The sequence below is a fragment of the Erpetoichthys calabaricus genome, chromosome 8, assembly GCF_900747795.2.
Source record: "Erpetoichthys calabaricus chromosome 8, fErpCal1.3, whole genome shotgun sequence".
NCBI lineage: Eukaryota > Metazoa > Chordata > Cladistia > Polypteriformes > Polypteridae > Erpetoichthys > Erpetoichthys calabaricus.
In genome coordinates, this window is record NC_041401.2 from 121,315,948 (window position 1) to 121,330,487 (window position 14,540).

Genomic DNA, 14,540 nt, shown 5'->3' on the forward strand with positions numbered 1-14,540 from the left:
CTAACTAGAAACCCTCTTTTAACAGACTGGCCCCCTACTGGGCTCCTCCGAGTCACCCTCTACTTCTACAAAAAGTCCTCAGGCAGGCACTATAGCGTCATAAGCGACCTTAACGCCAGGTGAAGCTCGGAGTGTGGCGTGGCATGGCGAGCAGATCCTTGCCATTGTGGTTACCATATGCCCTCTAGTGGCATTTCTTTGGACTGCAGCCTAGCTGCTGTTGGCTCCATTGGGATGCTGCTGTTCAAAGGCCTAGTGACTTGTTTTTTTGTTTTCTTTTTTAATGGAGACTTAATTTAAATCAACAATACATCTGGGTGAAGAAATACAAAGAAAATGAGGGAGAGTTGAACAAAAGAATGCAGTGCTGCTGTCCTACAGTTTACTCTCCGATTCGGTATACACCTGCTGCCTTTGACCGGTCAGCCCACCATCTTCAGCAAAGAAACACAACTGCTTAAATGCTTGCCATTTCACTTTCCAGGTAACAAAACATCGGGACTCTTAGTGTTTATTTTCACTTATATTTCATAAAAGTTTCCTCCCAAAACCAAAATACAACTGAAAAATCAATCCCCCTTCCCCACCACATCATCACCTCTGTATTTTCTGTCACATGTCGCAAGTTTATAAAACAGGTTTATATATATATATATATAAAGAAAAGTTTTGGTAGTCTCAATAGATTTTAGAATTTAAAAAAGTAAAACAACATTTTGAATAAAGAATAAGCAGAATTCAGGATAGACAAGAGTAGCATTTACAGGCTAAAACAGAAAACTGCACATGAAACAAGGGGGGAAAAAAAATAAAACCACCCCCCTCCCCCACTCGCTGTACTGCTTCAGTGATGCCCCCCAAGGAGGCTGCCCCATATCATCCTCACACGTTTTTTTGCAGTGCTGCCAGAACCCAAGGCCAGCCTTCCGAATGGCACAGAGTCTGGGTGGTCAGTTCGATTCAGGGGTACTACATGTGCACGTGAAGTCCTACGACAAGCACGACACCTCCACAGATGCACATGGCCATATACACATACAGGAAGTGAGAAGACACACTCGTACACATTCTGATAAATGAAAAGTCTAACAAATTAATGCTTTCCTTAGAAAACAGGTGCCACAGTCACAGAGGTCTAATATAAAAAAAGCAAACCCCATTACTTTTTGTAAAACCCAATTAATAAAAAAGCCCCCTTCTTGACCCCCCTTAAATAATGGCAGTTTTCCCAGAACCCAGAGATCTGTCCTCCGACTCCCTCGTGTCCCCGCTTAGACTGTTCTGCTGATCAGGACAAGAACTCCCCTCTGTACCCGTGCCACAGTTCACACAGCCCTGCAAAAAAACAAAACAAACACAATTTTTCACATTAAGGAGTACAAATGACCACTCTTTGGGAGACTGCCCACCACACACACACACACACACACAACGACCCCTAAGAAACCAGTCTTCTCTACCTGGGTGTTTATCTGCTGTGGCACGGCGTGGTTGCGAATCCAGGGATGCACTTCCGCAAGCTCCTCTTTCTGGGCCTCGCTGAACCATGGCTGTGAAGACTGCAAGGTTAACAACTTGTCCAAGTCTTCTTTCAACACCTGAGCTTTGTCCCTTTCACAGCCAAATGAAAACCACCGCCGTTAAGTACATGGACAGTAGCATTCAATTACAGAATACTCGACTCTCTCTGCACATACCGGGTTGGGATCTGATAGGTCATAAGTGCTTCTTCAGACACCTTCCACACAGTGCTCCTACTGCAGACAGCAAACTCCTTCACCTCCTTGGATTCCAAACATTTCTGGCCTTTGTGTGAGGTTACTGAGGAGTCTTTACTAGCAAAGTATTTGCTGGTGTTTATGGTGTGACTGCTTCCTGCACATATAAAACATAGACATCTGGGTCCAATTTAGATAATGCTAGCTAGCACTCTTGGGTCAGTTTCAGGAACAAATGGATAACAAGACACACTTCCCACACAAACATCAAGGTACTGCAGCTCGCCAAACACACTGCCACCTCTTAAACAAGGTGAGATACTGCAAACAGACCTGTGTGGCTGGCAGAAGTGCCATTGGAGCCCGATCCCAAAGAGTCCCCTGACCTACTGCCTGATGCATTAGATCCCGTCCCCGACTGGGCATCCTCATGAAGCAGCAGGTCAAGTAACTCACTAGATGAAGACATATTGTCATGGTTGTCAGATGCAATCCCAGCTTCACCCTGGAAGCACATGCCCAATTTAATGATGAACACATTATTGACATGAGACATTAGAACCTATAGGTAGGTATAACCCTAAATTCACTTACACATTTAGTTTCCTCAGGTGACTGCTCAACTGGCTTTGGAAGCTCCTCTTGGAGAAGGTTGAGCTGTAGTGGTGAGCTAGATCGTGAATTGGAGAACAATGGTGGGGGCACCTCAGAAGGTACAGGGCAGGTAACAGGGGAGACAGGAGCAGAGAGATATGAAGGGGAATGACACTGAGGCACAGCCTTGGTGGTTGGCTGTGGCTGAACAATGGGGCAGGAGGGCAAGGTACCTTGAAAGGAAGGGGAAAACAATACTGGCTGAGACATGGGCACTGTAGGGTAGAAGGGTGGGGTGGGTAAGGGTGCAACTGCATTAACTGCCTGAGGGTATACTGTATAGTAAGGATAAATCACTGCCATTATAGGAGTGGCACAGGGAACAGAATATGTTGGCATATTGCAAGGAACTCCCCCTGGTGGAACACTGGAGGCTGAGATAGTCAGGTTAACCGAGGGCATTCCAGGGCCAACAGGAATGGGTATAACTTGTGGCTGCATAGAACAGGCAGCATGGGTGGGCTGAACTAAGGGAGGAGAAAAACCCATGACTGAGGAACTGGTATGGGAAGAATGAGAGGACAGCCAAGAATGGTGGGGAGCAGGAGTTGTAGAGGTGCAATGGTGAGTGCCACTGGGCAAAGGGTGAATGCTATCAGAAGACACCTGATCTTTGGGACATTTTTGTTTCAGCTTGTTGGCTTTGCCCTTCCACCATCCAAAAGTGCTGGTAGGAAGTGAAGAGTAGTCACCTGCAAAAGAGACAGCAACATGTCAGGCTTCCAAAATTTGCTTGACCCAGCCGCTCACGGACTGTAGTATTGATACTATAACCAGACACATCCATCCATCCTCAATGCCAAATACATCTGGAGAATCAATCAGTTAAAAAGCCTACCTGGGTGCTGTGAACCTGCCCTGCTGCTATCTCCACGTTGCAAATATGAGCTATACGGGCTCAACATAATGTGATGGCGAAAACGGTCCACATAGTCCTGTTCTTCTTTCTGAGTATGGGCTGAAAGTACTTCCTTAGTCAAGCCCACCTTACGGAATTCTTCAAGTGGCAAGGTCAAAATCGGGCTAGCATAGGATGGCTTGGAAGTCATGTCAAGCTGCTCGTTGCTCACAGCAGCATCTTCCAGGGCTGCTGCTGCTTCTGAAAGAGTCAAAAACACATCATTCATGTCGCCATCTTAATTAAAGTGGATGCCAAAAGGTGAGAAGGAACCTACCAGACTCGGGCTGTGGAACATGGACAATAGTACTGCTGAAACTGCACTGGCTAGTGACAGACACCATGCTCATTGCCTTGGTGGATACAGTGAGGTCAGTTAGCGGGGCTCCCACCACTGCAGCTGTTGTATGAACATCAGTTGTCATTTCAGAGCCCACTGAAACCTGGCTATCTGGCACTACAGATGGCAGCAGTGCCACACCTGAAGACAAGGAAAATGCGTTTTTTTAGACTTTAGAGGTTTTTGTGTAGGTGGACAATCCTACGGGATTGCTTCATAGTGGGATACCCGCATGGGTCATTAATTCAGAGGGACTGCAAGCAGCAGCTCCAGAGGAAGCCCAACAAGTAAACAACCATGCCTCCCTCCGCCTTGCCTCAGATTCACATACTTTCTGAGCTCTGCACCTCCTGTTGTCTCACTTCTGCAGGATTGTCCTCTTCAGAGGAAGAGGATGTTGCTAAAGATGAAGACTCGCACTTCCTCTTCAGAGTGGGAAGACTGCAGCTCTCTAGATACCTACAGGAACACAGGAGGACAACACATTCCTTTAGCCGTCACTTTTCATTTCCTTTTATACATGACATCCCGTAAAAGCCTGCAAGTGAACAGGGCTGCAGAGTCCCAAACTGAATGTGGCCAGGTAATCTGTGACATTCCACATGTTAATCCTTGAAACGATGCATCAGTAATGACAAGTGTCTGCTACTAACTACAAACTACACTGAGGCAAAACATTTACAAACATTAATAACTGAAAAGGAGTACAAGTAATGCAGAAGAGGGGCAGCTATGTGTAAAGACCACCATGCTCTGTGAACTGGACCGAGAGCAAATCGGCCTGCCTGACAGGCTGTCTTGTCACTCTTGCCGTCCACTCATCACCTTCTTGTTAACCTCTTCACTATAAACTACGCCTCTAATTCAGTTTTAAGGAATCATCCACTTGCGGGCTTCACCTAATGATGCTGTCCACACAGTTTATCTGCTGGTATGATGGTACGTGCTGCTGCTGCTGCTTCATTGGAACTTCCTGAGATGAGGGTAAAAGATCTCTGTCCTGTCCATTTCCAAAGACTTCAGTTGCATATACTCTGGTGATAGCTGAAAATTTCAAAGAAATTAAAATAAGTTGAGCATAAATCAATTATGAAAACCTGATCATAACAGTGATTTACACTTACGGGTGTCAGAACCCTGATTTATATTTGTAGAATCGGCACACAAATGTAGGTCTCGAGAAGACATCAATTTCTTCTTCATGGAGGTCTGAAATAGAGTGGTACTCAGTCAACATAAAAAGCAACGCATTATGCCAGGAATTAACAGAGGTAAACAAGAATGTATATCATGTGTCCGCCATGCTTCTACTAGGACGCTGAAGGAAATTCCTAGCCAGCCATCTCCAGCATCTTACAACTCCTGCACTTTCCAGTTCATCTTACTCTGAACACAGTCTCATTGATGCAAAGGTCCACTTCCAAAAGAGAAGGCTATGCCAACATAATGTTCCACAATTGAAACAACCCCACACTCCCAGTACCTGCTCTCGAGATGTCTCGTCCCAAGGGTTGCCATTACTGTCACTTGACGAAGTCACATAGTGTTCATGGGACCCATTACTGCCCAAGCTGCCATAGCCACTTGAACCATTGTTGTGTACTGGCTGCAAAAGAGAGAAAATGCAGCAAAAGAACTTGTAGATGACCCACTACACTGAAATACACACCAACATTAAGGCACTCTAATCAAATGCGCTTGATAGATCCAGGAGGATAAAGTGCACGGAACTGACTGGACACTGCCAGAGAAATAGCATCAATGTATACAGAAGCAACTGCTCCTTGACATGAATCACAAAATCAGCTCCAGCAGGGACAGGGTTAATCAAGCCTAAAAGGACAGGAATGCTTCTAATCTAGCCAGAGACAGCAGAAATACCAAATGACCATACAGGTACGAGCATCCATGAACTTAAATCTGGCGCTGAAGGATATCATTACAGACTTGCGTTTGCTCATGCAGGACACCTACTTGCATCAAAAGTTTGTGGATCTGGCTCTGAAGCTCCCAGATATCTCCATCAACTCTGGGAACATGCTCTTTGCCCAGACTGGAGAAAACGTCCTCATTCAGAGGTCCACTGCAGATGTAAGCAGAAAACCATGTCAAAACATCCCAGACTCACGGAGGGCAAAAGTTTTCTTTGGCTGCTACTCACGCTCTGACTTTGTGTCGTCCAATGATGAAGGCCACCTTGCGGCTCCAGGGATTTACAAAACTCGACCAGCTCGTGTCCAGGGAAATGAAGTCTCCATTCTGGGTACGGAACCTGATTGGCGAGTGGTCAAAGGGAGGCTGTCCAGCAAACTGCAAAACTGGTAACCAAATGACAAAAGGAACATAAGACGCAGAACAGATCATTGAAAGTCAAAGCCCCAGAAAATGGATGGGACAGAGCAAAAAATGAAACAACAGAGCAGAAAAACTAAACAAGAAAAGGTGTGGCAGTGAAGTAAAACGCAAGATTCCTAGTAAATATGTGGCAAGAGTCTTGACATAAGAAAGTCAGGTAGATGGATAATAAACACGACAGAGTTAGGAATGGGAGAAGAGACACAATTTTAAAAATGCTACCCTTGCGATGAACAGATAACATTAGTGGTCTGTCGTCGGGATGCAAGTACGAGAGAATGGAGGTTCCAATTAGATCCTGAGGAAGGTACCCCAACAGTGGAACAGCTCTGAAACAAGGCAGAGTTTCCAATAAACATTTTCTGACACTCAACATGGCGTATATGCTTTCCACCATAGTTTCCACTCACCTTTCATCAACTTCTTGAAACATGCAGCTCGGTGAATGTGTGGTAGTGAAAATCCTCTTGTCAGTAGGAATTCTTGGAGCTACAGAAAACGTATACCACTTTTTAGAGGAAGAGAAGAGGAATGGGGACTGCCAGCTAGCTATGTGAAAGTGGTCAGCCTTGTAGATTTGCTTAATTCACCATCCCATGCAGCTCAAGACACCATACCTTCATAACCAGAGAGAATCTTCTCAGCTAGCAAGAGGCAGCAAAGATGTCCCTCAGGTTCATCTGGCAGGGAGACCTTTAGCAGATAAGGAGTCATCCTGAAGGGGCTGTAGCGGATGTCACCATCCCAATCCCTGCCAGCCCTGTGAAAAATAGCCAAAGTTAACAAAATTAACAAATACATGAACACAGGATAAAGACACCTTTATGGAGGTAGACAGCACATCTACTGACCTGATTCTGCAGAAGAATGACTTTACCTTGGAGCTCTGAAATAGTGCAGTGTCTAAAAGGTGAGAGAACAGAAAAAAAAATAATCATGAAGACTGCTGAAAAATAGAAAATGTGATATATACCAGCCTGCTTACTGACCTTTGTCAGATCCACTGCACCACGTGGGCAGATCAAGCCGAGAGGTGTATGAGTAAAAAACGTTCACATCATGAAGAAAGAGCAGCTCCAAAAACCTGGCTGACTGCAGGAACTTCAACTTGCAGCCAAGCATGGAAGTAGCCTGCTCAGAGATGTAGATGACTTTGCCTGTCGTCAGGGAGGTGACCACCACAAATGTATCCTTGAAATAAAAAAAAGACAGAGGATGGCAGATGCATGAGCCCAACACAGGATGGCTCATTTCTGTAAGTATGACTGACCTCATGAAAGGTGATCTATAACTCACTGTGTTCTCAAGAGTGTGTTCTGAAGCTATGGTCTCCAAATCCTCAATGGTATGAAGGGAAGCCACCACTTGGGCCTGTAGCTTCTCACTCATCAGCTGCTCATAATGTTTGCTGTTGGCTAAGGATGTGGAAGTCAGGTGAAAAATGCAGAGATACAAGAAAGAGCAAGGATCTGACAAACATAAATCCATGCCGACTGCCCTGAGAGAGTCTGATGGACTGCCTCTCCAGGCCAAGCACATACCCACCTTGAACTTGCTTGACACAGCGCAGAGCATGGTGGAGAGCCTCAAGAGTACTGGTTTTGCTGCGACTTTTCTTATCTGGGGGAATCCTCTTCTTCATCTCCTGGACAGTTTCCAGCATCTGCTTGTGTGACTTATCTCTTCCAGAGGGAATGGAGGTGAAAAGCACAGAGTTAGCAAAGAAGCCAATAAAACACACCAAATGATCTAATTCTTCAAAGCTCTCCTTCTATATCTTTTGGCCACATGAGTGTTGAGCAGATTTAGTGCAGCCAAACCAGGCTGATAATCCATACGACATTTGACGGTGACACCAAATTTTCATACATGAGCTCACCAAAGTGAAGCCTCAGCACAACAAAGCTGACCTGCCTGACTGCAGAACAAGACAGAAGCCTCTACAAATCTGTGGGGCACAAATATAATAAATGGAGTCCTAAAATGCAGCATACAGTCATATGAAAAAGTTTGGGAACCCCTCTTAATTCTTTGGATTTTTGTTTATCATTGGCTGAGCTTTCAAATTAGCAACTTCCTTGTAATATATGACATGCCTTATGGAAACAGTAGTATTTCAGTAGTGACATTAAGTTTATCGGATTAACAGAAAATATGCAATTTGCATCATAACAAAATTAGACAGGTGCATAAATTTGGGCACCCCAACAGAGATATTACATCAATACTTAGTTGAACCTCCTTTTACAAATATAACAGCCTCTAGACGCCTCCTATGGCATTGATGAGTGTCTGGATTCTGCATGGAGGTCTTTTTGACCATTCTTCCATACAAAATCTCTCCAGTTCAGTTAAATTTGATGGCTACCGAGCATGAACAGCCTGCTTCAAATCATCCCATCGATTTAGGGACTGTGACGGCCATTCCAGGACATTGTACTTCTCCCTCTGCATGAATGCCTTTGTAGATTTTGAACTGTGTTTCGGGTCATTGTCTTGTTGGAATATCCAACCCCTGTGTAACTTCAACTTTGTGACTGATGCTTGAACATTATCCTGAAGAATTTGTTGATATTGGGTTGAATTCATCCGACCCTCGACTTTAACAAGAGCCCCCCAGTCCCTGAAGTAGCCACACAGCCCTAGAGTATGATGGAACCTCCACCAAATTTGACAGTGGGTAGCAGGTGTTTTTCTTGGAATCGGGGTTCTTCTTCCGCCATGCAAAGTGCTTTTTGTTATGACCAAATAACTCAATTTTTGTCTCATCAGTCCAAAACACTTTGTTCCAAAATTAATCTGGCTTGTCTAAATGAGCATTTGTATACAAGTGACTCTGTTTGTACCGTGAGTGCAGAAAGGGCTTCTTTCTCTTCACCCTGCCATACAGATGTTCTTTGTGCAAATTGCGCTGAATTGTAGAACGATGTACAGATACACCATAACTGCAGCAAGATGTTCTTGCAGATCTTTGGAGGTGATCTGTGGGTTGTCTGTAACCATTCTCACAATCCTGCGCATATGCCTCTCCTGTATTTTTCTTGGCCTGCCAGACCTGGGTTTAACAGCAACTGTGACTGTGGCCTTCCATGTCCGGATTACATTCCTTACAGTTGAAACTCACAGTATAAACCTCTGAGATAGCTTTTTGTACCCTTCCTCTAAACCATAATTCTCAACGATCTTTGTTTTTAGATCTTTTGAGAGTTGCTTTGAGGATCCCATGCTGTCACTCTTCAGAGGAGAGTCAAAGGGAAGCACAACTTGCAATTGACCATCTTAAATTGACCAAACATTTTCATATGACTATGGAGGGGTTCCCAAACGTTTCATATGACTGTATATCTATATACAGCTTCACTCTTTATCCATGAATACTGCACCCTTATGCCTGTGAGGTGGCAGAACTACAACAATGGGGGGAAAAAAAATACAGACAACCCACCTTCCATAAGAAGCCACTTTTCTGCTATATAAGGTGGACATGACTGTCTAGGCTGGAGGTGATAAAAGGTAATGGCTCCACCATACAAAAAGGTTACAAATATGTGAATAACACTAGAGCTACATGAAGAATACATTTAGTTGTGCTCTTCAGGTATCAAGGCATCATTTTGGATTTAGGGAAATGAGTCTTCGCAGTCTATCAAAGAAAAAGGGGATGTCAGTGCAACCTACAATGGAGCCAGCTGGCAGTGAACTCTCAAAATTCTACCCTAACTAGCGCACTTCTTAATTTTTAGCTTTGGGGTATCATTTCAAATTCCACTGTCCTTAACATTATGTGTCACGTAATCTTACCACGGAGACACCCCACATGCTCCATTTACTGTTACCTTCTCTCAGCACTCAACTCTACAATCAAAAATTACCTTATAGAGTCTCTTCAAACAGGACTCCAAATCCACCACCATATTTATTCAAATGTTGTGTAACCGCAGTGCTTGAAACTCCAGAACCAAAACTGAAAACTGAACACCAACAGCATGTGCTGATGCTGAATGTCTCCAAGATGTTGCTTTGTTTAATAGACTGGACCCCAGTAACATGTCCCATGACACTACAAAACCAATCTGAAATGGTGACGGTTCTAAAACCCATCATGTGTATTTGGTTTATGGAGCAGAACATTTTAATACTGACTTGCAATCATAAATATGATGTTCTACAAGTTTATCATTAGTGGTATCCGGATGACACCTTCTTTCAAAGTGACACACAAGGGCAGCAATCATTACAACCATTGACCTACTGGTGTAAAAAATGTAGGCCAAGTGACAGGCAGGGGTAAGAGCAGAGGTAACTGAACTGGCAACAATGGAGTTTAAGGTCCAAGGTCTTGGCCACTACAGCATACTGTCTGTTATTAATAGATGCTTGTATTTAATAAACCTGGGGGCTCCCCAATTGACAAAAGGCAGGCAAAGTGGCACAGTGGTTGGCACTACTGCTTCACGGTTCCAAGAACCTTCACTTGATTTTCAGCATGTTCACTGCTGGTGTGGTTTGCGAGTCTCGTTGTGTCTGCTAGTACCTAAGGATGTGCTGGAAGATTTAATGGTGACTGAAGATGGCAGACCGAGGATGACACCATAGGTGGCAGCAATGTTGTGACTTCAAAGATCCAGCATGTGTGCTTTGAATTACTGTACCTTGTCACTTTCCATGTCGAGTGTGCATGCTACACCTCTGTGGGATTCCTTGCCACATCCCTAAACTGGCAACTTCAAACTGGCTCCAGTGCGAGCACAAATGGGCTCGATGGCAGAATGGCACCCTGACTAGGGTTGTTTACTGCTTGGTGACCCATGCTATTGGGTTAGGCTCTGGCCCACAATGACCCCTTAATGGATTTAGCGGCTTCAAATGAATGACTGACTTCAGGGGGCCTGAACTGAATCAGCCGATTATCCAGTTCAGTGAATGGTGCGCTTGAGTTGAAATGTGTGATATTTTGAAATGGGTACAGCACTGTGAGCTTGCCAACAGGATTTGCACTAATTATAAAACAACTCCAATATTCCATGATTTGGTGTTCCCATTCCCATTGAGATAAAAGCCTTCTTTTAAAAAAAAAAAAAAAAAGGCAGCTGCCACAGGGCTATTTGTCAGTTCAGTGTAAGCAGGTGACTATCAATGCCACACATTGGCATACAACCCATGTTTTCTCTGCTTCATACACACACAATTTCAAACTTGGCCATACCTCTTCTTGTGGTTGGTGGCACAGCTTGACTTAGTACTACTGGATTCATGCCCACTGCCTTCGTTGTTGCTGGCATCTTCTTTTTGGGTGTGTGTATCTGCATCCTGAGCAGAATACTGGCTTAGGCTGCAGTTGACAGCAGGTCCTCCCTCCTCTTTCTGTCCCAAGCCTTGCAAATGGCAGCTTTCAATCATCTGACACACAAACACACACACCGTGTCCTCTTGCGGGCTATTTACATGCAAGGGGGGCGAGTACTGGGGAATCAACACATGGTCCCACCAGGCTGCTCGCTGCAGGCCATAGACATTTCAAAGCAAGTTGCTCAATAACTGGAGAGGACTCATCAATGTGAAGAATTCAGAAAAGAAGCAATCATCTTGCCAGTACTGAGCAACTTCTGTTGCCCAGTCCCATCTTATCAATCATTTCGGAAGGGGATAGGAAACACCTGCAAAAGAGAGAACGGGGGAATAAGCAAATTAGCACAAAGTCAATCCCTCCAAAGTCCTTTCCAATTTGGCTAATGAAGTGGATAAATAAACCTGGTCCACATCTGACTGCGAACTCGAGGTCAATAGCAGCCAGGCCTGGCGTTGAGAAGGAGCCATCAACAGCCACGATGTGATGCTGGGGTTGGGGGTTAAAAAAGTAGGCCTCTAGTCACCCCCAAACAAGAGATCCGAAAAGATGCCAACTCCTGCGCGGGACGGGGCTTTTGTGTTTTTTGAACTGAGGTTATTCACCTCTTCACCAGTGCACTGCTGCAACTTGCTTTTGGCTGCTAGTCTTCCAAGCTAAAACGATGAACTAGTTGGGAGAGAACTATACACGCTACTTCACCACTTTAAAAGCAGCAACCACTCTGAAGTTTTACATAAAAAATAACAAGAAACCGACAGCGCGAAGTCTCATTGTAAGCCCAAGGACGCGCTCGGCAACATCCACTCTATGTATAGGGGGGTTGCCCACAAGCGCCCAGAGAAGAATCGTGAACAGCTACACACACAAAACACCTTAGGCACCCCGAGCTGCACACTCAACATTGAGAACCCCGACACCCCTCACTTGTACCTGACAAGAAGCGTCGGCCTCCCTCTTCCTGCCCGCCACCTCCAGCGCTGACATTCTTCGCAACGTGACTCTGAGCTCCTCCGAAGCTCATTGGAGCAGGCCTCGTTGTGAGGGGCGGGGCCCGGAGAAGACGGCCTCACGTGTAACTCGTGTTATGCAACAAAACTCTTTGACGTCACCGAAACGCGCGCCAGCATCCATTCCGCGGGCTGATTGGTTCGATTAACTCTTTTTTCCATTTTTGAGCACGTGACATCTTTGTCTCGGCCCACTAGCGTTTACTGTACAGCGCATGCGTGGCAGTAATGCCGTTCGTTTACTTTTTTAAGACTTTGAAGTTTCTTGATTTTCGTTTTTCTCTGTCACGATTCATCGTGCTGATATACAAAGTTGAGAAAAACAATTTTTTCACAGAGATGAATTCTAATCCCTGTTAAGCAGCTCCATGGGGTAGGCACTGATTTAAACGGATTGAATGTGGTCCACGCCCCACTTGAAGCAGACGCAGGGGAGGTGATTCATATAAGAGACCACCTTGTGGATTTTGTGTCCCGGCCAATGGCTGAGAAATGGTTGGGGCGATTTTCGTTACAAAATGAGACTAGGTGGGAATGCAATGTGGCCAAGACGCTCTAAGCATTTATTAACTCCTGAGTAGTCAGAAAAACGTAAATTGAATTCCAGACTGTACGTTCTACCTCTGTGGACGTGGGTTTAGTTTATTTTTACGCGCGTTGGATATTTTATAATACCCGTGTTCCTTTTTGTTTGAGATCCATTCCATTTTTACTTTGTTTGGCCACTCTAAATTGTCTCAGTACGAGTATGTATGCCTTAGGGGGCTGCCCACAGGCGCCAAGAGAAGTAACGTGAACAGCAACACAAACACAAAGCAGTGCCTTCCTCTTTAGGCACCCCGAGCTGCGTCCCTCCCAGATGGTACCAAGATACTCTCTGCGACTCGGGTATGTTAGGTGAATTAACAGCGCTGAAAATGTGTGTGCCCTACGGTAAACTGGCATTTTTGCCGTCCCCATCTTGCGATTGGCTTCAACAGCGGACCGATGTAGGGACGGGCACAAAAAATATAAAATTCGTCTTTTGTTTTATATGCTTTCATATAAGCGAGAAAATCGGACGCGATCTACTAAGCGACTTAACAGCCGTGTACACAGGGCTTAAACTGGGGACCCTTCACTCGAATGTAATTGTATCAGAGAACTCGCCGGCCACTCTTCCATTCACCCATACCTTATCGACTCTCCTTGTGCGACCCCCATTTAGCCATCGAATACTACCTCTAGAAACACCGAGGGGGGCCCAATTCGTTCAAATGTTGTGTAATTGTGGCGCTCCAAGCTCCAGAATAAGTCTAATTTTAAACGAAGAGTACCGGCAGTTTTATAGATCCACTTCAGGCACCGCGTGTACACCCATTGTTAAAAATTATATTATCAAGTTCAACGTTACACCAGTCTCACTCTTGTGGGCTACAGAACTCAAGACTAATAGCCTATTGGCAGCTATTGCCAGATTGCAAAAAAAAACAGTTCCCGTTTGAAATGGTTAAGGTGTTAAATGCGACCGTTTTTTAACGGCGTAAATCTCCACAATTCACTCGGTGCAGCACCCCATTTAACTCTGACCACGCCCCTCAACCGTCTCCTCCGCGCCACCTGCCCTACATGACCCGGTTTCTCATAAGCGCTGCAGCGATTTTAAAGTTTTGTGGAGGGAAGTCGAAACCGAAAAGTGATGTGAGAAATAAAGGGAATTTTATGTCAGAAGGGGATATTTTTATATTAGTAGGCCGTGCAAACAGAGTGCGCCACACCTTACACGCTGCGTTCACAGTCATGTTATGGACACTCCTATTGCTAGCCAGACTTCTCTTTCGCTGAACAATAAAATATTTATTTGGGATGGAAACCCGACCGATTTCTGATCTACTGGAGCTCATCCAGTGGTCCTCTGTCTACGACTGTTTCATCAGAACTCTGAGGACCTGGATTTGATACCTGACCTTGTTGCTGTCATTATATTCTTTGGGACACAGCTTGTTCTGCCAGCGTTTGGAGCGCAGCTATCCATGATGCTTGTACAAAATTACCTCTCATTGTTCCTAGGTTACAGTTGTGCTTGAAAGTTTGCGAACCCTTTAGAATTTTCTGTATTTCTGCATAAATATGACCTAAAACATCATCAGATTTTCACTCAAGTCCTAAAAGTATATAAAGAGAAACCAGTTAAGACAAAAATGTTATACTTGGTCATTTATTTATTGAGGAAAATGAT

The 14,540-nt window shown here is 44.8% G+C and overlaps 1 protein-coding gene across 2 annotated transcripts; it reads right to left on the reverse strand.

Annotated features, from left to right (window-relative positions):
- Nucleotides 1-667: 667 nt before the first annotated feature.
- per3 (period circadian clock 3) lies at nt 668-12,360 on the reverse strand. Of its 2 annotated transcripts, none has more exons than XM_051930422.1 (22): nt 12,246-12,360; nt 11,172-11,622; nt 7,511-7,647; nt 7,262-7,380; nt 6,955-7,156; nt 6,817-6,868; nt 6,583-6,725; nt 6,376-6,454; nt 6,188-6,294; nt 5,772-5,928; nt 5,585-5,693; nt 5,094-5,216; nt 4,735-4,819; nt 4,510-4,654; nt 3,942-4,069; nt 3,548-3,751; nt 3,211-3,468; nt 2,313-3,064; nt 2,052-2,223; nt 1,698-1,875; nt 1,461-1,611; nt 668-1,335 (listed from the first exon to the last, which is right to left on the reverse strand). In XM_051930422.1, the coding sequence occupies exons 2-22, from the start codon at nt 11,363-11,365 to the stop codon at nt 1,210-1,212; spliced, it is 3,621 nt and encodes a 1,206-aa protein (XP_051786382.1). In that variant the 5' UTR covers nt 11,366-11,622; nt 12,246-12,360; the 3' UTR covers nt 668-1,209. The 2 variants fall into 2 exon arrangements, with proteins under 2 accessions (XP_051786382.1, XP_051786381.1); XM_051930421.1 differs by having other exon boundaries at nt 3,211-3,471.
- Nucleotides 12,361-14,540: the final 2,180 nt, after the last annotated feature.

Bases quoted from the DNA above. Each gene is read 5' to 3' on its own strand.
- per3 (XM_051930421.1), bottom strand. From the start codon at position 11,365: ATGATTGAAAGCTGCCATTTGCAAGGCTTGGGACAGAAAGAGGAGGGA. The intron at 7,648-11,171 runs GTATGGCCAAGT...TCCCTCTGGAAG, and splicing joins GCCACCAACCACAAGAAGAG to AGATAAGTCACACAAGCAGA. The intron at 7,157-7,261 runs GTGAGTTATAGA...TTTTATTTCAAG, and splicing joins AACACACTCTTGAGAACACA to GATACATTTGTGGTGGTCAC.